Source organism: Ambystoma mexicanum, chromosome 13 (assembly GCF_040938575.1).
Source record: "Ambystoma mexicanum isolate Mex_15411 chromosome 13, UKY_AmexF1_1, whole genome shotgun sequence".
Lineage (NCBI taxonomy): Eukaryota > Metazoa > Chordata > Amphibia > Caudata > Ambystomatidae > Ambystoma > Ambystoma mexicanum.
This window is the reverse complement of record NC_090938.1, coordinates 383,965,284-383,988,669: the sequence shown is the minus strand read 5'-3', so window position 1 is coordinate 383,988,669 and position 23,386 is coordinate 383,965,284. Positions and strand designations below refer to the sequence as shown.

At 44.2% G+C, this 23,386-nt stretch overlaps 1 protein-coding gene across 1 annotated transcript in view; it reads left to right on the top strand.

Annotated features, from left to right (window-relative positions):
- LOC138520370 (dehydrogenase/reductase SDR family member 4-like) overlaps positions 1 to 22,118 on the top strand; it is a 33,482-nt gene extending 11,364 nt beyond the window's left edge. The window contains exons 2-7 of the mRNA XM_069632779.1: positions 4,664 to 4,841; positions 12,532 to 12,633; positions 13,035 to 13,105; positions 14,205 to 14,256; positions 14,816 to 14,950; positions 22,032 to 22,118. Of these exons, the coding sequence (XP_069488880.1) occupies positions 4,664 to 4,841; positions 12,532 to 12,633; positions 13,035 to 13,105; positions 14,205 to 14,256; positions 14,816 to 14,950; positions 22,032 to 22,118 (625 nt within the window). The remainder of the gene's footprint in view (positions 1 to 4,663; positions 4,842 to 12,531; positions 12,634 to 13,034; positions 13,106 to 14,204; positions 14,257 to 14,815; positions 14,951 to 22,031) is intronic.
- The last annotated feature ends 1,268 nt before the right edge of the window (positions 22,119 to 23,386 follow it).

Here is a 23,386-nt window from a genome sequence, read left to right as displayed (position 1 = left end):
ATAAGATCGGCATCAAAGACTCATACTCTATCAAAAACTCTGAACAGACTGCCAAACATCACCCCGGAATATCCTGGATATCGAGATTTCTTTCTGAGATTTCGTCTCAATATATTACACACAAGAGCTACACTATCTCGATATGGAAACAGAGTGTCTGATAAATCCTGTCGACTTTGTAATTTTCAAGAGGAAACTCTGCAACACCTGACTCTGTTTTGCCAAAATTAAGAACTGAAAGAACTTTGCTCCTATATGAGAAGTTAAAAAAGGTGGAAGGCACAGACGCTGATGCGTGGTGGGAGAGATTATATGTAGGATCGAGCCCTGTACTACTCAGATGCCTGGTGGCTTTCCTAGAAAGAATTTTGAAATAACCCAAATTGACTATCCATGGAAACACTGTACTTGAAGTAAAAAAACTTAGAAGATGTTGTGTCATTTTAACATGGTTCTTCTCAAATCTTTGGACACTGGTGACTCCCCCTTGAGATACATGGTAGTTTGTGATGAATTTACTGCACCTTAAAATTTTAGAATTCAAAAGGAACTGTTGGTGTGTTTTATCTTGATGATATGTGGATGTAAAACAAATGTTTTGTGTGATAAAACTGAATGTTTAATAAATAAAAACAAAAAAACAAACAAAAAATGGGGGCAATTGACCAGCTGTTAAATGAAAGCAGACCTAGTGCACCAGGTATTATGCTCTGACCCTGATCTAATGTTGATTGAGAATGTTTCTGATGGAACAATCACTGTCGTGAATTGGTCCCAGAAAGTTGCTACCACAGTCAGCCAAGAGAGGTGGAACAGGAGATAGTGGATGGTCAGTGGAGCCCAGTCCGCCACTACAGGATGATACTCTGAGCGGGATGAGCCGGGCTGTTTGTTCTGTCCACCTGTGGAGGGACAGCTCTGCCAGCATTTGGTCATGCTGGTGGAGACAAGCAATGACTATATGGGTTAGGGGGAATGCCGTGAATAGAAGGCCCATCCACTAGCTGGCAAGGCTGGAAGAGGAAAACACGAGTGATCAGACCGGTGACCCAAAAGGGAAAAATTAGACTGGGTGGCAAAGGAAATCCAGAAAGGAAGAGTAGGGAGTGGAGAAGCCTGGAATGCAAGATGGAGAAGAGAGTTAAAAGAAGGAGCAAGCCTCCCAAATAAATAGATGTGTGGAGAAAATGGGAAGAGCCTGCAGAGTGGTGAACATGTGTAGATGGGTTCCCCAAGTTTGACGAAAAGACAAAGTTGAAGGAAGAACAAGTTATGAGGGAGGCTGGAAATAGGAGGTATCTGGTAGTTTAGTAGAAACAAAATACATAGTGGTAATTTTGCTTGAAGGAATTTTGAGTATTCTACCGTCAGTAAATGAATATATATGTACACATACATGTATATTTAAATATATGCATGTGTACATATATATCAATTTATTGAAGGTAGAACACTCAAAATGATACAGGATGTGTGTGAAGGGGCAGGAGAAGGGACAGGGTCTTGGGGGCATGGTTGAGGAAGGGAGGGTAACCCCTAAAGTGGGTCTCCTCAATTAAAAGAAGAAATTAAGTTGAACTACCAACATGTGTTCAACCAAAATTACCACTAACACATTTGTTTCTACAAAACCACACAAAACAGAAATAGGCCTATACTGAAGAAGAATGCTACAGGAAAATTGACAGATAAGTCTAGTTGGCTGTGCTAAGTAGGGAGAACTCGACTCAGCAGTAGGAGAAACCAAAAAGACAGAAGATAGAAGATGTAAAAAGCATCAGAAAAGCAAAGGGGTCACTAATGGAAAGGTAAAGAGCAGAAACGATGGAGATGTAGATGTGGAATACTACAATACAACAGGTCAGTGATTGTAATATTGTCCCTACCTTGAAATGAGGTTCCTCCACCCACTGGGTGTCTATTTATAACACAAAAGGGTGAACAAACCATACCTTCATAAAACCATCACTAATGCTAAACTATATCTGTCCCTCAAGAAGAACTCTCCAATCCCTTGCCCCAGCTTTCCCTAGGTATCGCTGGTGGGCCGCCTATCTAATAGAGATGGCATGAAGAGACTTCCCTACTCCTAAACTCAACCAAACATAATTTCCACAAATAAAAACCATATCATATTCTGTATCATGCTGCAAGGGATCTTCCTGATCCTTTATTATTACTAAAAAGACAAACTGGTCCCCTCTTCTAAAACCAGGACCTCTCGAAAAAGGTGCTTTGTATAACTTTATTCTGCCTCTGTTCTCAGAGCACTATCCCACAAACTGCTATAAACTATACCACCCACTTGTGTTAGAAAACAAACTGGTGATCTTCCAGTTCTCAGTGATGTTTCCCTACTTATTCAAAAAGATATCACTTGTCATGGTTGGTCGACCGACCGGTTTAAGTGTGCCACCTTGCTTATGCCACCTTCTTCAGGACCTAGAAAAAGATTGACTATTTGTCATTAGCAGGTTCATTGGAGTGCTGCAGATGCATGTCTTACTGCCACTCAGTAACGAATAATGGACCTTGCATCTCTATTCAGGATGCATCATGTCTCTGTGTTTTTCATACTGTGGTAATCCACGCCATTCCATCAAACTAGGGGTTGGTGTGTTCACAGTTTCCTTCGTATTATCCCCTGTATTTATCAGCCCTCCTTGCGATCACCTTCATGCTGGGAGTCCTATTTGTTGTTTACTTTTCCTCGGGGAGCAGAAACTGGCTCTGATGAAGACGTGGAAGCAGGAGAGGTGAACCAAGAAACACACGTCAGAGAAGGAGGAACAGCAAGCCAGATTCCATTAAGACCGAGAATGCAGGAAACACAGACTCCCAGAGAAGGGCAGTTGCAGTTAGGACAGAAACTCAAGAAGTCCAAGTGGCCACAAGGACATCTAAAAAAATAGAGGACAAGCAAGAAGAGTAAAAGAGGAAAAAGTGACAAAGGTACAGACGAGCGAAAGGGATTGGTACAATTTTTATGAGGAGAGCTGGATAAGAGGGAGAATTGCAGGACACACTTTTCTGACCGTTAAGGGATTAAGCAGGTAAAGAAATTCTGAAGATTGAGTTTACAGACGAGGAAGTGAGCCTAAGAGGTGGAACATCTGAGGAAGGGGGCAGCACCCCAGATACTGAAGATCTTCGAGGAAAGACTTGAGGAGGATAATCGCAACTGGGGAGTGCAAGAGGAAGCAAGAATGAAGCTGGAGCAGGAAGAGGGCACAGCCACAAGTCAAACCATGGAACGCACTAAAGGGAATGTGAGAAACTCGGAGTGTGAAGAGGCAAAATGAAGCCTCCCTGAAACGATGGAAGACGATATAGGCCATGTAGCTGCATGCCTGGAGCAAACTAGCAAGACGAGGGAAACCGCCAAACATCCAAGATTAGACAAAGGCTGATAAAGGAAAATGTACATGAGACGACAGGCTTGTAAAGACTACTGACCTATTAAGGCTTGCAGAGGTATTACACATTCTGTCAAGACAAGACAAATCAAATATCTTAATCGAGAACTTAACCAATTTTCCATGATTTTCATTGGGCACAAGTGTCATTAAAATGTGTTTTAGTGAGTCAGTGCTAATATATACGGTTGAGACAGGCCTCGTGATTTTCTTTGGGAATAAGCAGAATAAAAACTGTTTTCCAGTGGCACTACTGGCGTATGTTGTTAAAACAGAACCTAATGATTTTCTTTGGGCTTAGCCCGCTAAAGACCTGGTATTTACTGGAGCACTTAATGTGTTCCCCTACAGACAGGCCACATTCTGAGAATACCAGTGGTTTGGTAGTAACAGATTTATACTGCTGCAAATACTGCATGCAGTAGCTCCAGAAATCTGCATGCATTATTTTTCTAGTTTTTTTAAATAAATTTCCTCCTCATTTTGGGGAGAGGCATGGCTTTTAGATACAGTAGTAGCTAACACTGCAACTGTATAAAAAAGGTTAGAGCACAAAAGCATAATTCCTGACCCTTTGGTGCATTGCATGGAAAAGGCAATGAGAAAGGGGGCATCAGCGCTTTGCGTCACTGCAGGATTTGTTACCATTTTTACTGCTTTCACTTGTGTGGAGGTGTTTTTGCAGCATTTGGAATGCATAATCAGGTGGTATTCATACAAATACTACACATGGTAAAAACCCTGTACCTCATAATTAGGCAGAACAGTAAAACAGGTTGTGTGCTTTAAGCAACATTTTGACCCACTGCTTTGACACATTTCTTAGTTGTCTTTTCCTGCAGTGAAGGAAAGTGCAGAGCCCCCTTCTCACCACCTTTTCCATGCAATCCACAAATTATCCTTTTGTGCTTTAAACTTCTAAATGTATAAGCTGTCGTGTTAGCACAAGCAATGATTTTGCTGCCGGCATGGCCATGGAAACACTTGGTGCTTTATTGGTGTGTATTCAACCATATATTTTATACAACCTACTTTCAGGTAATAGTCATTAATAGGGATCATGAGGGCAACTTCTTACAAGTTTCTATGGATCAATAGGTAGTATTTAAGAATAAATGAAAGTGGAGAGGAGTCAGAAGGAGGAAAGATTGCCCCATTACAATCAGTATACATAAACGTATTAGAACGTGAGTGCAGTCCCTCATCTCCTCCCCTCTTATCTCAGGCAACCATTTTCATTTTTCCAGGATCGGACTGGCCATTGCCCGCCGGCTGGCGCAGGATGGGGCACACGTCGTGGTGAGCAGCCGTAAGAAGTTGAATGTGGACCGGGCTGTGGAAGAGTTGGTGGCCGACAACCTTAGTGTGTCAGGTGTCGTGTGCCACTTGGGGAAGGAGGAGGACAGGCAGAGGCTTGTGGCCACGGTGAGACATTACCTTACTTGTGAAGGAACACTGAAGGGTGAAGACCAGCTGTTGACCAGCCTCTTTGTCTCTTCGCCTATGAGTCTTTGCTTTTGCCTTTCTCCCTGTTGCGCTTGTGAGTACCTTAAGTTTCCCAATTACTGTACTGTTTCTCCACATTGTGTTACACACCTATAATTCATTCACTCCTGCTCCTCCTCCTGCTACTCCTCCTTCCTTCAAACCTCTTCCTACACTTTCTCCAATCACACCACAACCTCCTCCTTTCCCATCCCTATTACAAAACTCACAACTTGAAACTTCCACTGCTCCATCTTTCCTCCAACTCCTTCCAACAAACAGTGCAGATGAGCTAACCATACCTCCTCTAACACCTATACACCTCGCCCCTCTTCCTCTGTGACTCAACTCCTCTACTCTTCCTTGCCTCATCAACTGAACATTGCACTCTGTAATACTCAGTCTGTATGCAACAAAACTTCCTTTATCACAGACTACTTTCACTCCGGTTCTCCTCCCCTAGACCTTCTTGCTATCACTGATACCTGGATGTCTCCATTTGACACTGCCACCTTGGCAGTCCTACATGACTCCAAACTATCCTTCATTCACTCTCCTCGACTGACTGGCAGAGATGGAGGCGGTGAACACCTACTAGCTTCCCACCTCAATGCCTCACAAATCTCCAATGCCACGTCTTCTCCTACCTCTTTTGAATTCACCATCTCTACTATTGCTCTGCCTCACTCAGTTCACATCATCTCCATATATCGCCCTCCTAGTCTCACTGGACAATTATTTGATGATTTTGGTCAACTCCTTGATCCTCTTTCCATTATATATCACCTTATTCTCTTAGGTGACTTTAACCTTGCTTCTTCAACCACTTCTCAGAAATCTGAACTTAATTTTTTTCTTAGTGACCATGCTCTCCACTCTATCCTTAACCAACCTACCCACACAGGGATTAACTCTTTGGTCCTCTTATTCAACTCCACCACTCTCTCAGCCACTAATACTACTGCCATTCCATCCATATCGGATCACTCAGTTATTTCCACCACCATCTCCTTTTCAACCTCTGACCTTCCTCCCCACTTGCTTCACCCATTATTAAAAGGAAATGTAAACCTTCTGCCATTCCCCCCTTTCTCTCTGACCTACAGTTCCCCCTCATCGCCTTCACACCCGATGCCTCTTCCAACAACACTGCCTTTTCAGCTTCCAATCCCTAGTATGTGACATCTTCTTCTCTCACTTCCCACTGCCTACTTTAATAGCTAAGTCTCAGCATCCTCAAGCATGGGTCACCCCACTCATGTGCTGGCTTCACACAGACATGCATTGGCTGCTGTGCAAATAGAGGCGTACCCACTCTCATGAGGACCTACAACCCTACCTCTCTGCCCTGAACTCTCTCAAGTCCACCCTTGATAGAGCGAAAAGGGAATTCTACCTAACCCTCATTAGCTCTCACTCCAACCATCTTCACCGGCTATAGGTTAGCCTAAAATCACTCCTCAGTCCTCCTAAGCCTATCAGCCCCACTCTCACAGCTAATGACCTAGCTGAATACTTCACTGCAAACATTTCCAAAATGAGTGACTCTTGCTTGACCCTTCCTCACACTCCCTCCTCCTACATTTTACACTGTGCCAACTCTACCATCATCCTCTGCCTCCATCTCCCACTTAGTCACACTAATACTGACAAAGTCCTATCCCTACTGACGAAGGCTAACCCTTCTTGTGCAACATTGTACCCTCTTGTGATCTATGTGATCACTGTGTGTCCGAAAATACTGCATTTGGATGTTCTGAAAGCAAAAATGCAGGCAGACAATGATGATATAGATATCAGTGCCATTGTCCAATGGCACAATCTCAGCATTGCAAGTGCGGGGGACCCCCCTGCAACCCACAACCCTGTTAAACCACATAAGGGGAGCAGGGGAAACCCCTGCAACCCTCAATCTCCTTGTGCGACATAACCGGGTTTTGGTATTTTCGTTTACTTCAAATGCGAGGTAAACATGCATCCGTTATTTTTCTTTCTTATTTTAGTACAATACCCACTCTTGCTCCTCAGCTAGTCAAGCCTATTACCCATTTAGTGCTCTCTTACCTCACTAAACTCTTCAACCTGTCCTTCGACTGTGCTTGCTTTCCCTCTGCTTCCAAACCAGCCACAGTCATCCCACTCCTAAAAAAGCAAGAGGCTGACCAGAGCTTACTGACTAACTTTTGCCCTGTGTCTCTCCTTCCGCACTACTCGAAAGGGCTTGAAAGGGTTGTGTTCAACCGCATTACCAATTTCTTAGACATCCACAACCTTTGAGACCTCCTACAAGCAGGTTTCCGCTTCTGTCACTCTACGGAAACTGCTCCCATGAATGTGTCCAACTTCAATTTCTCTGCTAAGCACTCAAACCTATCCTCTATCCTAATCCTCCTTGACCTATATGCTGTATTTGACACTGCCGATCAATCTGATCTCCTTAATACTCTCTTTGATCTTGGGATTCGCGATCAAGCCCTTGTCTGGACTGAATCCTACCTTTGCACCTCACCAATTCTCTTTCTCCTGGGTCAACATCCCCTCTCAAATCACTCCTCTAACTGTTGGTGTACCACAAGGCTCTGTCTTGGGTCCGCTCCTCTTTACACTCTACACCTCTGCTCTTCAGGCACTGATCTCCGCCTGTTGGTTTTTGTACCAACTCTTCACAGATGACACCTAAATCTTCTTCTCTTTTCCTGAACTCTCCTCTGATCTATCAAAATTTCAAACTCTCTCTCTGCCATTAAATATTGGATGGGTTTGTATTCTCGGATGTTAAACTCTACCAAAATAGAGGTGCTCTTCTTCCCTGCCAAAAGCTCTTGCTCATCTCTTCCTGTGCCTATCCAGTTCCCACCTTGCTCTCTCCCCTATTCTTCTTTAGCTAGAAGCCTTGGTGTCATCTATGACTCTTGTCACACTTTTGCTACTTTCATCTCCAAATCTGGAACAGCACCCGCCTCAACCTCCTAAATATTAGGAAAATCAGACACTGCCTTCTTTTCAACACCACCAAGCATCTCTTAACCACTCTTGTCTTCTCTAAACTGACTATTGTGCCAGCATCCTCTTTGGTCTCCCCAACAATGCTTTCTGTCCTCTTAATGCAATAATTAACTTTGCTGCCAGGATTCTTTTTGAATTTTCTCACTTCACACCTACTTCCTCATACCATCACCAGGCTGGATGGCTGATGATGAAAGACAGGGCCATATTTAAATTTATTTTCCTGGTTCACAAATCTTTCCATGGTAAGGCACCACTTTATCTATCCTCTATCCAACTCTACAAGCCTTCTCGTAATATCCAATCTGCCTCGACTACCCTTGTGGCTCGTTGCCCTCCCTGTGCTTCCTCACATTTCTGCTCTTTCTCTCTTCTTGCTTCACTTGTATTGAATTCTCTTCCCTGGGACATCCGAGGACCAATCCACACAGATTTTTTCAAAACCAAACTAAAAGCCTACCTCCTTGCCTCTGAGTTACATTCTTAACCTACTTCTCATCTGCCTGCTAGCAAACATGTTTCCCTTGCCTCTAACCTGCTTCTGTCCCTCACTTCCTCTGACTCCACTACAGCCCTTTACCCATCATGGTTACATCCTGAGCACAGTTTGCCGTACCGCCCTCCTGCACTTAAAAATGTCCAATGTTCGTTGTCCTTTATATATGTCCACTTAAGTATTGCCCCCGGTGACTGTTTCATTTACTTCCCTCCACATCCTGGTTAGAATGTCCCTCAAACTCACCCCATTGTAAGAGGCCCACTGCTTCCTGTCAAATCTGATTTCTTATCTATTGTATGTTTTTTTTTAGATCAAAGGAGTATTGTTCCTGCTGTATGTATATAAATAAATAATGTGTCACTTATGATGCAAGTCCTAATTATCAATTCATAGATGTCTTTGTACTGCTATATGGGCATCAGAGCCCTGTCCCCCATCTGGGAGGCACTGAGATTTCCTGTGTGAGGAAACCAGATCTCCTCTGGAGGGACCAGCTGCTCCCGTGGTGAAAGGGGATTTTAGCGTCCATATTAATTTGTTCAGTTCTGGTCTTTTCCCCTCTCACAATAACAAATATCAATTAGTCCCTGTCCAACAAGGGCTTCCCACTCCTGGGGTGAATGGAAATTAACGCCACCCTCCACGTGCACTTTTCCCATCGCTGTCCCGGAGCACCTAACATGTCAAAGGTTGCTTCTACGGGGTAAGTCTCCCCAGCTAGGAAGGTTTTTCAACACTTAGCCTGCCAGAAACGGATCTTATTCTTGAGTCAGAAGATGTTAGACTTGCAATCAGTGTTACTATTAACCAGACCACCCATTTTATGGCGATTTTGCGATTTGCAAAAAAACCGCAAAATTTGCCTTTTCCCGCTATGGCCGCTATAAATCATTAAATGAGCGCAAAAAAGACACATTAGCTTTATGTATCTTTTTCACGCTCATTTAATGATTTATAGCATCCACAGAGGGGTTGCCAATTGCAGCAGCTCAAAGGTTAACAACTCCACTGAGCAAAAAGCAAATAAACCGAGGGGCTTCAGTTCAAAGGTGTGAACCAGGGTTGACACCTTTGAATTCAAGCCCCTCCATGGAGCTGATCGAGCTGTAGCCCTCTCCCCCCTCCACACCCCAAAATGTTAGGCTGTGGTGACTCAGCCTGGCTGTCCTAAAGAGCGTGGCCAGACAGAACGGGACACAAATGACAAAGGCCTTGCAATTAATTACCATAGCAGCAGCTGGCAATTCCTATACACAGTTATGTTAAAATCAAGTCAATGCTGTTGGATTTGCAAATGCTTGTTTTTAGCAGGACTTCAGTGAAGGACACTCATAGAAACTATCTTGGGGAAGGAACCCACGTTTTGTGTTTGGCAGAGGTACTGGACCTGATTAAGTGTAACAGAGTTATTCTAGGGAGGGTCTGCACTGACACCAAGCTTGCCGAGACCAAGCTTCGGCAACAGCAGTATCCCATATCCTCTTCACATGGCAGCAAGCTCCTGTAAAGCGCATTGCTGCCACAGCTGTGCTGTGACCCTCACCAGTGATGTGGCCTGTCCACCGCACTAAATGACTTAAAGGATTTAAGGTGCCAGGAAACCTGGCAGGATTACTGGCAAGAGCGCTTACTGGATCCCTTGAGCTTAAGAAACATCTTGAGGGACCCCTTCCCCAAATAACAGTGTTGCTGTGGAGGATTAAGGCTTTGGGAGCAACTCACAGAACACTAGTAGCGATGGACCGACTGTGGGAGCACCTCAGAGTGTTATGCGGTTTCGAGAGTGCTAACAGAGGAGCAGGCAGTGAATCTGGTAGAAAGCTGGAATAGGAACTGGGAAGGAGGTGATTTTCAGACGCAGGTGACCCACAGTGAAGACTAAGAGCTAAAGGAATTACATAAATGCCCTGATTTATGCAAAACAATTCTAGCAGTGCACAGCAACGGACTGGGATTATAGATCTGGGGGACGAATGCTGGCGAGGGAAGTGCCTTCAGCCTTGGAGGCAAGCCAGATGGCCTGCAGAGGATGCTCCTGTCCTCCGCTGAAGGGAAGATTCTCATGGCTCATTTGGATGGGAGACTGAGTCTTTTTGAGATTAATGTATCGACGCTGTCATCTTTAATTAAGATACACCTTCCATTTACTTTTATACGGATGCCACCACCCCCATGCCATCTTTGGATTTCCTCTTTCTTCACTGCACTCACCCACTATCTATACCCAACGCTTCACTCCCCAGTCTGTTAAAATTTTCGATTTTGGTCATCTGCTAATTTAGGCTTTGAGGGTGTTTAGCTCCACTTCAATGTCATTGTTTTGAAATGTGTGGACCTAACCCCGGAGGACTGCCCATACACATTGGGTTCACATGCCATGACTAAAGAGTGGTAGTGAAGCAGTAATGGGCTTCCAGAAATGGACCATAAGGGTTACCTTAACTAGGGACAGGTGTGCCTGGACGCACCTGTGTGAGAGGATCTCAGTAGGGGGATAGCAGAAGGGGCGCATTTTAGAATTTAGGTAGATCAGCAGAGCTGTGTGCGTGTGTGCCTGTATGTGACTACATCCCAGTACTGAAAATGCAGGGGTTATAGCTGGGCAGCATTATGAAGGTACCAAAGCAGGAGTTGCGTAGAGTGCTGAAAGTCAGGACTGAGGTCGACTGGTAGGGCTATATTTAGGAACCCACAGAATAAAAGAGGAGCTGCAAGTCAGGACTGATGTGATTAGGGGAGATGGGATTTGGACCAAGTACTGAAACTGATGTAGCTCAGGAATAGACGGGGGTGCTCAGAAAGCTATGCAATCAGTGCCATTATAGTGCTTATAAATCAAGTGGCAGAAGGCATTAACTCAGAAGACTGCTTTGAAAAAACAATGACAGGCATTTCAGGCTCACAATTTGATGCTATTGCTCGATAAAGTTAGCTCAAAGGTTTGTTAAAAGTTCTCCACATCACCTCAAACATTCCTGTTTCAATGTGCAACACTCTGTACTGTTCAAGTTCTCTGTTTTTGGATAAAAAAGATGTTAAATGATGTATTTTTCGACAATAAATAATGCCGCAAAAAATGCAGTTGTGTGCCGCAATTATTTCTTTTTTGTGCCGCAAAATTTTCCATTTCATGCCGCAATATCCTGGAGGGTCTGATTAACTTAACTGCTAGGGCTCCTAGCACCTACGCAGCACCCAAATGTGCTGCAGTTCATAGCAAAGGCTCTCATTTCTCATTGTGATGTGAGTGTCTCCACGCTGTCGAGGTTTCTCAGCTCAGCATGTAGCATGGCAGACGCTGGCCTTATTCTTGACTCAGGCAAGGTTAGACCCAAGTTACGTGTTATTAACCTATTAACTTAACTGCTAGACCCCACCTTGGTACCTGCTTGCTGCCAGACAGGGTCATGGTTCACAGGGGTGAGGGATCATTTCTCACAAGGCACAGTAAGAAAGTGTTCCCATTGTTCAGGGCTCGTAATCATGGCTCAACTACACTGTTGCAACTCGCTCTTCCCTGTTGCCAGCCGCCCAGAAAATGTGGCAAATTGCAAATAATACAAAAGGAGGTGGCTGGATTAATTCTTGACATAGAAAGATGAGAAAATATCACATCAGGCTGTGTATTGTGCTGTGGAATACTCAGGGGCACCCGCTTCCATAACAGGTGTGTGGAAATACATGACATTTTGGGAAAAATAGGCAGGCTAACTTGATTACCAGACAAAATGGTAGTCAAAAATGGGACCAGGGAATCCTGCAGGCAAGCAGGATCCCGTGCCAGCGATACAGGTGAGGATGAATGATAGGGACGAGAAAGATCTAGAAGAGGTGATGGGATCAGGTGCAACTCTCTACATCAAAACAGACTTCAGCCACTCGGGTTGGTTGGTGGAGGAGATAATATGGACACTGCTCCACCAATCATAATGCAAGGTCACATTCAGAGACCAATCACCAATTGCATGTATTTAAAGAACAGAACTGTAATACGTGTAACCTACCAAGCTAGGCCAAGGGCGTCGCACAACAGGCTTAGGCTGGCCAGTCACAGAAAACAGACACGCTACTGTATATGTTGTGGGTGCTAGGTCCTCTTACTTGGATGTTCTCTTTTGCGTTCAGGCTCTGGAGCATTACGGTGGAATCGACTACATGATTTCCAGTGCCGGAGTGAATCCCTTTGTTGGGAATATCTTGGATTCAACTCCTGAAGTTTGGGAGAAGGTAAGGATGTGTCCCTACACGGAGGACGTTTTCAGTGAGGAGACCGGCCCAGAAACAACAGTCCTTTGTGTATTAGTCCATGTAGAAATGCCCCATCCTCTCACTGCTAGAGTATTACTCGTCTCTGCCTAACTCAGAGGCGTTGCCACTTCCACTGTACTCCCAGCCCTAAGCAGCAGAAAGAACTGTATCCGTGGTACTTGTTTGACTCCCTCTCTAGGGGCTGAGGTTTGTTTTTGCTAGCAATACCAGTCCCAGCCATCAGGGTATGCTTTTTTAAGCAGAACCCCCCAACAATAGACAAATGATGCCACGAACAGTATTCATCACGGTGTCCCAGTGCTACTTATCTTGGTCTAAAATGTTCTCTGAATTTTTCTCCATTTCTTGTGAAATTACAGATTTTTGACGCGAACGTGAAGTCGACATTCCTGATGGCGCAGCTATCTGTCCCTCACATGCAGAAGCGAGGGTGATTGCCTGCAGAGTTCTCGAAGTTGACAGCAGGGCTCAAGTGGAGGGTACATGCAGGTGGATGAAGACCACCCACTATTACCAGAGGGTGGACTCAGTCCCCCACAGCTGAAATGAGAAACATTGAATGTTTTCTTTGAATGTATGAATTAAAGCCCACCTCGGGGATCGAACCACAGTCGTCAGGTTTGCAGTCTGGCCAGACACTTCACCACTGCACTATGTAAGGATGAAAAATAACAATCAACTAAAGGTGAAATGTCCCATTTCGGTGCTGCATGTTCCAGGGAAAACATTTGTATTGTCTCTTGGAGTTGAAAACATGCACACCTTTTAACGTTTTCAAAAACACTGTTAGATGAAAATATCCTCTCCTGGTTTTGTGTGTGTGTGGATGTCATGAAAGGCAAATGCGCAATGTGGGTGTTTATGCAAAGCCAATTTAATGAAATGTGCATATTTCACCTCTGTGTGCTAATTCCTGGCAACGTCACATCCCATTGCGTTTGTTGATGAGTCCCCCCTACTTTTATTTTTAGGACTTGACCACTGGTTGACAGTCATTATAACTGTCTCACTGGACAAGAAGTTGTGATCTGAATAAAGCAGAAATCTTTTTTTTAAAAACCTTTTTCATGAACACTTCCTAATTAGTTTGTTTAAGAATAGGTGGTGAGTGCCTAAAAAAAATTACGTTGTTTTTTATAACACACTTCATGCCAGACTGAAGCTTCTACCCGTGCTGCCCGGCACCGTCTTTTTTCCAAGACGAGTGCATTGCTCCTGAGCTACCCTCCTGAAGATGAGGGTTACAATTTGCCAACATTCTTAACTTAAATATGACATTTCCCACCAGGCCCAGGTTTGGGTGGAAGTGCTGCGCCAGAGGGAAGCCAAGTCTTCCTCAGCGACCTCTAGTCATTGTTGCAGCCTACCGCTCGAGAAAGGGAGTATCATGAAGACTGTGAGAGATGGTGAATGTTGAAGCGACCACTTGTTTTAGTGCCACCCGGGCAGGAATGGAACGAGAGGATGATACATAACATGTTGATGTTCTCATACTTCTCATTGAGTCCTATTGGATTCTTTTGTTGTAGGGGAGGATCCATCGTGTTTGTCTCATCTATAAGTGCCTACAACCCCGCGCCGGTAAGTCATGTACCATTATCTAGGTTAGTTCTGTTGTGATGTGAGCCCTTTGCAGCATGCCTCAACTGTAGACACCCCATTGGCACACCGTATTCTGCCCTACAACACCCTTTCAAATCACAAAAACAGCTCAGGGCTCTGGGGCAACAGCACAGCATTGCTCCTCGACCCCAAAAAATGTATAGCCCCCAAAAAATACACAGCAATGTAGGTGGGATGGTGCTAAGCAAACTACACTGGGGCTGGGATGATAGCATTATCACTTCAACACCTTATGAGGAGACAACGTCAAATACAATCATGTGTTGACAGGAGCATTATGCGGGTATCACACTAAGCATGTAGGATTGTGAGGTTTCATTTCATTATCTCACATCTCACTGCTATGTGTCTTGCCAATGTGGAGTGACCCACATCCTGACATTCACTGGGTGCAAATGGTGGTGCTCCCAGTAACAGCCTTCCTTGTTTACCTACTTCTGTTTTTTTGTATCACTGTCAATGCAGCTTCCTGTTTTTTCCTTTCCATTGAACCTTTAACTTTTAATCCCTTTTTTAGATCGTTGGACCCTACTGTGTCAGTAAGACTGCCCTCTTAAGCCTGACAAAGGTGCTGGCTCCAGCATTGGCGCCCATGAACATCAGAGTGAACTGCCTTGCTGCCGGACTCACGCGGACCAAGTTTGCGGATGTGGTAAGTTATGGTCCCAATGAGTGGCAGCCTGGAAGAAAGGACTTGCAAAGTATGGCTGTCAATAGGGAAATGAGTCGCACATTTCTGGCCCAACTGAATAACAATCATACATTGTACATTATCAATCATTTGTTTGTTTGTTTATTTCGGTCTAAACCGGCATAAAACGGACATTAAAAGACATTTCATACAGCAAAGTAAAAATACGATGTGCACAATATAAAGCAATAATAAATCTGACAGAATAGACACAGTCTAGCTTACACCAACATATTCCTGTTCCTGATTCCTAGTACCTGCCTCAGATGGATAACAAGTGGAGTGCCCAACCTCAATAGGCCATAAAGGGCCAGGCGACATTGAGTTAAGCCTAATCCTTTTAGGGCTGGGAATAAGGTTCTAGCTAGGACATGTTGATAGGCCCTACAAATAAATATAAAACGTAGCAGATTGTTATGTATAGCAGAACACATGAACTCATATTACAGCTTTCGGACCCGTCATTGCCTATCCAGTGTGCTGTTATGGCTCTGAGTGGCAAACCATTAAAACAAGCCCTAGTAATAAGACATATGGGCCTCATTACAAGCGTGGCGCTCCCGTAATGAAGGGGGCCGGTACGGGACCGGCCCCCTTCATTACGGGAGCGCCGATTACGAGGTTCCCTTTGCGGGACCCGGATCAGACGTCTGGTAAAACCAGACCTCTTTTCCGGGTCCCATGAGGGGAAGAGGGAGTTAATAACGGGCCATTCATAATGTGCCCGTTATTACCTCCCTCCCCATTCCCATTGAACCCTATGGGGGCATTGCCGGCGTGGAAATGCACAAGTAAGGTACGTTTCTTTTCTTTTCTTTAAAAAAAAAAGACACCATTAGCACCCGTTTAGGGATCTACACGGGTGCTAATGGCTAATATGCCCCTCGGTGGTGGGCTCTGCTCATCCCTTATCTTGGGTGCCACCGCAGGGCATATCTCCTCATTAAGGACTTGATGTGCTTAAACTAAGACACATTGGAAGTTCCAGGCTTACTTCAGAGATTGGAAATTGAACTGCGTCATGGTTGTTTTAGAATTTGACCAAAGGCGTAACCAATGGATGGCCGACTCCATCATGAAATCGTCCTCCAAGTGATGGATACCTAATGCTGAACCTGATAATTGGGAGCAGACTTTGGGAGGCCAAATAACTTTTTTTTAAAAACATATTCTCAACGATTTGTAAACTTGCCACATTAAACATACCCAACATGGTGCCCTTATCAAGTGCAACAGATTTTGTTTTCATTGCATACACTTTCAGTATCATGTTCAGTGGCTGTGAGTGACACATCCTCGTAAACTGAGAAATACTACCAAGAGTTTTCATCGTTTTAGAAGTTTGCTTTTCGAGGTGAGGATTACCTATTAGCGTTGACAAATATCTAAAACCTAACTTGTCAAATTCAGTCACCTGGGAATTGATTGCTGCGCATCTGTGGTGTTTTACGAAGATTCCTTTTTGATGAGCACACCATTATTGTAAACCTATCAGTGTTCACTTGTAGATCTGTCGGGTTCATAAAAATGAGCAAACAATCTTCAGCGTACGCCAGCACAGGTAGAGCCATGTTCCCAATTTTTGGTACATCTTTTCCTATTTCTACAAGGACCTCATAGAGATCATTTATATACAAAGAAAACAACAATTGGGCCAAAACACACCCTTGGCGTACGCCTGTGTCTACATTTAAATAAAAGGGGTGCAGTGGCCTTTTTCTCCAGTTCTGACGGAGGCTTCAGTGTGAAGATGAATGAGTCTCAGTATATTTAAGTTTTCTTTTGGAAAATTCAGTGACCCGAGTTGAGATCGATTAACTTTATGAAAGGTTGTGTTCAGGTCCAAGAAAGCCAAGTAGAGAGGCTCTTGTTTTATAAACCGGGAATTAGCTATTATAAGATGCAGGTTAAGGGCTTGCTCAAAAGTCCCCAGCCCCGGAAGAAAGTCCAGCTGAACCTTGGCTAAAATGTTGTTTACTCCTACCCAAGCATCTAGTTTTTGCAAGAGCATCCCTTCCAAATATTATCAAGCAGGGATATGGGTTTATAAGCTGACGGCAGGGATCTGTTCCCTTTTTTGAAAATTGGCTATATTGGAGCCAATTTCCATGATCGAGGATCTTACTTATTTTAAAGCATACAGGTAGGTGACGAAAATTCGATCATGTCTTGGAAGAGGTCAGCCGTGTTGCCATCCGGGCCGGGAGAGCGGTTATGAAACTGTTTTGCAATAGCAGCTATTACCTCTGTCAGGTGCACTGTTAAAGAACCTGGGCTGTTAATTGGCTACCCCTTTCTGATTGAATAAATACTGATTCAACTTCACTTATGGGGTTGGTTTCCTTGTACAGTGTTGAAAAATTGTCCACACACTGTTGGTCCTGAATGTTGTTTGCAAGACCAATGCTATTTCCATTGTGGGGAAGGGGGGGCATTAATTACTAGACCCAAACACTTTTTAAATGTTATTTGCGCTGCACGCCTCCCAGAGGTCCTCTCAGACCAGGTTATCTAATTCCAGTTTATACCGGGCTAAAACCTTTTTTATAATTTGCTCGTGCCGTGAGTACCTCTTATGACACATAGCACTTTGGATTTTATGTCTATTTTTCATTCGACACACAAATTTGAGAGACCAGAGGTTTTTGACTTATATTTTTTTGCCATGGACCTTTATGCAACAGCCCTCTTCAAAACACTGCCCACAATATAGTATTAAATGTGCAAAAGGTCCCTTGCTTTCCACTACTCATCCAGCTAATGACCCTAAGTGCATGTCTTTATCCAATTAAATTTTGACATACTACAGAGAATTTTGTATAAAAAAATATCACAATTTTATTTTCATATACAAATATACAGTGTCTTCATTTCACTTCATCTTCATTTAACTGAAAAATACATATTTCTTTATAATTGAGAACAATCCATTTTTTCTTTTCAATTATTTTGTAGATTATTGCATACGACAACAATTAGCCTTCTAGGTTGGCAGTCATTTTCTATGGTACATCTCTCAAAGGCAATTCATTTTAGATCTAATATGTTATTGCTTTTAATCACACCATGGGATACTCAATCACGGTTTTAGTTATTGTAGAATATGGTCTATTAGTATCTCCATTATTTTGCACTGATGGTTCATCATTCATCCATTCTTTCATTCCTCAAACAAACATACCCAACATGTTTCATTCCTCATTACCAACTAACACACTACTTTACAGGAAATTCTTCAGGGGAAGAAAAACACACTAGATAAAAGAACAATCTTTGTTTTTGAATTGTTCCTTATTCTTGGATTTCGCCAGACTTCTATGTTTCCTTTCTTATCCCTTTTAGTTATAGCTCTAGGTCAATTTCTGGATGATGTTCTGTGGAAACACAAGGAATACAGAGGGCTCTATTATTGTCATGATGCCTACCTCCAAGGAGCCAGTTCCGACCTAGCAACCCCAGAGGCAGGCATCATTTCCCCCAGGGGAGTGCCAGCGGGCCCAAGCTGGGGCCCTTTGGACGCAGTCCTGGCGCCTTAGGCACCAGGCTCATGTTGGACCTCTGTCCTGGCGCCTTAGGCGCCAGGCTCATAAAGCTAGACATGTGTTCAAGTGTTTTAATGTGCACTTACCTGATGCAGACCATGCTGCCACATCCAGGCCCTCTTGAGGCCTGAATAGGAACTACTTTACCTGTGGGACTACTTTCCACCCGGGTGTGGTCGGGGAAGGATACATACCTGATCGGAGGAAGGATACACACTTGGAACTTCTTCCAAAGCTATTTAAACCACACCCGATCAGCAACTCACGCTTCGAGTTGTTCTGCTCCTCGCAGCTGAACGCTCACCGTGTCAGCTCCTGCATCTGGACTTCAGCCACGCCTGTCAGCATCCTGGGTCACCTGCAAAGGGAGACAAGAGACCTACCAGCTAATCTGCACCACAGAGACATCACCGACGATCCTGAAAGGGAAGACATAATTTTTAAAAGCATTTCGTTACGATCGCTGCAGCGCTGCATTTCACTCACCTTTCCTGGGTTCCTCCATCTTCAGCAGCGATCATCCGGATACACTGCCACTTCCCAGAGCCTAGAGAAAAAGACAAGAATAAGAGGTGAGAGAAGGAAGGGAATAGGAAAAGCTCAGTTTCCTTCTAAGATTTACCTGTTGGGTCATTCCCATTTCATTTCGGGTCTTGCTGCTTCCAAGCAGGACCCCGGCCCCTATGGGGAAAAAAGACAAAGACATTAGATGAGCGAATGCAAAAACATTACTTGAGCGCTCATCTAGGACTTACCAGATCTTTACTGGAACTGCACGTTTCACTTCGGGTCGGCACCATATCTCTGGCATTCTGAACCCCGGCCCCTATGGGGAAAAGACATCAACATCAGCGCTTTGTTGCAAGAAGTCTCCAAAGGAATCTTCATTCATCACCTGAAAAAAGACAATGAACATTATTATTTAAAGCTTGAACTTTTGAACTTGCAACAGAATTTTTACAGCGCCTTACCAGTATAATCAAGCTTACCTGAACTCCCATCCAACCTCAATCCAGTGAAGTAACTGGGTTCAACGCGCCCCTGAGTCAGAAGCAGGATGGAGAGCTCGTCCTTTCAGACCCTAAGGTGAGACTTCACGGGGAATCGTGGAAGGGTATCGTGGAGGGTTGGAAGAGAGTGGGAGGCTTGAGCATAACTCAGTCAGTAGGTAATACTCCCTTTTCACGCACAGGGGAATATTCCTGCAAGCCGGAGAAGCCAGAGTAGAGGGCCCTTCCTGTCCATCTTCAGAGTCCTGCGCTTCACCATTGAAGAAGCATCAGCACTTGAAGCCAGACCTGCACCTCCGTGGGAATCAGGTGAACGTTACAATTATTCACCACTCTTTTAATGTAGTATAACTCATAAAACATTTTAAAGTTTTGATTACATTTATAGATGGGTACAATCGTCCCTATCATCTTTCTCTTTTTCTCCACTATTGCATCCCCCATATACTTGTTAGTAAACGCTGTCACACTGTCACGTGTTCGGCATTATTTTCTCTCCCTACTAGGGAGTCCTCTTTCCATACACATATGATAGATTTTTGTGCCTATATTGTAATTAATAGGGCTAGACAATTGACTCCATTACCTGTGGAGGGAGTAATCTTCCTGATGCGGGTAGCTGTTAACTCTATTGCTGCCGTATCTGTTCCTCTCCTCTATTTGGTTGTTTTGGAATTCATTTTTGATATCCCACTCCCTAGATAATAAAATGAAATTAGAGTGGTATTATGTTAGGTTCTAATCCCGACATCATGCTTCCATTGGGTTTCATCTTGATACCTCCGTGTTAAATATTTACCTCATTCCACGTTTGTCCTCTTTTACAATTTTCACGATCTTTATTCAAAGGAAGATTGTCTGTTCCTCTTCTAGAGTCTATCAGTCAGGGCCACCTTTATTGGTCTTGATCAGGGGGCTTGTTGATGGCTCAGGTGGGTAAAACTCTATTCCAGACTTCAGTACCCTGTGGGGTTGACACATTAAAAATTAATTAGGAGAAATTGCTAAGTATTTTGTCTCCAGTGTATTCCAACAGTTAATTTCAATTTAGGGCCGTTTCGAGGGTTGAAAGGATGTGATCTGTCTTACCTTTGTCGTTGGCACCGGTCGTTCGTCTCCTCGTCCTGCGTGGTCTCCCGCGGTTACGAGTTACCGCTTCGGCGTGCTTTTCCTGAGGTTCCCAACGGTATATTTTGTTGACGCACGTTGCGTAGGAATTTCCGCTCCTGTGTACTTTTTCTGGGGTACTTAAAAGTCCTCTTCTTTGTTAGTGAGCGCCGTGTCCTCACTCTCCCCTCCTCCTGTTGTTGCTTCTACACGGGGATACTTCTTCATGCAGCCTCATCTTCCTCCTTGATTGGAACCTCCTTCCGTCTTCGTGTCAGCTCACCGACAACATCCGTCTGTTTCACCTCACGTCTGTTATTGGCTGGATCACACGTAGGTTTTTATTCACAATGATGTCATTCCGTCTATTTGGCGTATTTTAGGTCCTTTTTTCTAATAGTTACATTTCTTCCTTGTTTATTTATTCCTAAAGGTAATTATTGTAATTAGAGGTACATCTGCTTCTTTTAAATTCGACATGATGATTAAGTCGATTCTCACTTCAAATAGGTTTTATTCAACTATTCACCCAACAAATGAGTATACGTATTTGGCAGTAGTGATGAATTCAAGCAATGGCTCCCATCTGCATCTGTCCAACACGTAAACTCCAGTCCAAAATATAAGTTGTAGGTACTGGCCCAAAATAGCAACAGTCTCTTCTTATCTTGTCGTGTATTACGTTGATGGCATCTTACATTTAGTCTGGTCTTTCATTTAAGCCTGTTTCTGCACTCTTAGTCAGAAAAGGCAGCTCTTTTTCTTTCTTAAGTAGTCTTTTCGATCCATATTGTTTTATTCGATGCATGAATATATTTATGAGGCTATAAGGTATATGATGTTGCGTATGAAATTATCTGAGAAATTGTTATGAATTGTTATGAAAATGTATATTTTGTATGTCTTGTATAGATAGTTATAAAGGTTTTGATAAAACAGTACATGAATAAAAAAGAAGAAAGATGACCTCAATTTTGTCTGTGACCACATTTTTTAATACACTGAAAAGGGTTAATTTCCTCATTTTGCACTCTTTATTGAACCATCCCTTCAATGTATTGCCTTTCTCATGCAGATTCCTCATCAGATACATATCCTCATCCAGCACTGCTGCTTGGAAAAACTTAGGGGATGTAGTGGACCTTGACTCGGCCGTCGATTGCCGGTCCGTCTTGATCGATGTCCGATCGTCGGCTCCGGACATGACATCGGGCATCGTATATATACTGCTTCACTATGCCCTGTACTTCAGTTCCTTTTTTCCGCACGCTCAACACGCTGCTCTTGAGGAACATAGTGCTTACTCATTGAGTGCTCAACTATTCAACACATTTCTCGTCAAATTTTGTGATTTTTCTTGACCGTGAGATGTCTGCTCCCCAGATTTCAGACTTCAAGTGCTGCACTGACTGCGGCTCCAAGATGTCGGTGACTGACCCCCACGACATATATGTGTGGTGCCTCGCATGAGTCATGACACTGAGAGGTGTGCTTTGTGTGGGAAAATGAACCCAAAGTCCCTTCGTGAGCAGGCAGCCAAGCTCGCGGTGGGCCAACCGCCGTCAAAATCACCTGCATGGTCAACCGTTCAGTCCTCAGAGGTGGAAATGGAGGGGCCTACGACAGAGAAAGAGAAAAGTCAATCGCGCAAGACGAAGAAGCGGTCTCATTCACGGAACCACTCTTCTTTGTCGTCCTCTCATAAAAAGAAGTCACCGCCATTGATGCAACTCTGACTCCTCGTCAGAACGAGGTAAGTCGTCGGCAGAGCCGACAACTCATCAGGAATGGGAGGAATTCAAATCACAAATGCTGTCGATGTTTGAAAAGGGGGCTGTAGGCATCGGTGCACCCCCGAAACAGCACGCCCCAGTGACTTGGATGGTCCCAACTCCATGCAAGCACCTATACCGATACCATCAGCGTCGGGAGAGACTTCGGGCTCAACGCTGAAGAAGGCGGTTAAGCTTTCAAAGCCGGGACCTTCCCGTGAGGCTCTGGGCTCGGTCATTCTTAATGCGCCCAACCTTTGTCCGGCCCTGGCAGCTCCCCCTTTGACCTGGAAGGATAAGCCCTTGACCCAAACAATCAGTGATCAATTCTTCGTCCCGCTTACCCAGTCTGATTTCTTCGGCTCCATGGCGCACATTTTCAGCGCGGACGGTGGGAATGATCAAGGAGACATCAACCCTATATATTCAGATGCTGGTGGTGTCGATTATTTTGATGGCCAGGCAGACCTCCTGGCATTGGCACAGGGGCTGCATGATGCTAGTGGGCTATATAGATCCCCAGATGTAGAATTGCAACAGACTCAGGCTTACACTCATGCCCATGTCAAATTTAGGTCACTAGTGGGCAGGCTGATCGACACTCTGGGACTGAATGCTTCTGCAGTTCCAGTCCACGGTTATGATGTTACTAATATCCTGGACAAGGGTCCCACTACGGAAAGACACATACCACTTAAACCGGCTTTAATGCCATGCCACTGTCAACAGCCCTGCTCTATTCCTCCGGTCAGCTCCACGTGACCAGCAAATGCAGGCTGACAAGAGGGGATCTGTCCGTTTTATCCTCTCATCATTCCCCAGAAGGACTAGTTGTTCAGGCAGCCATGGTTTCCAGCATAGCAGCTTCATCCACCTCGAATATGCCTCCTGACAGGGAGAATAGGAGGCTGGATGCTTTTGCGAAGAAGATTTTCACCTCTGGCAGCATGGCCTTGAAGGCGAGTA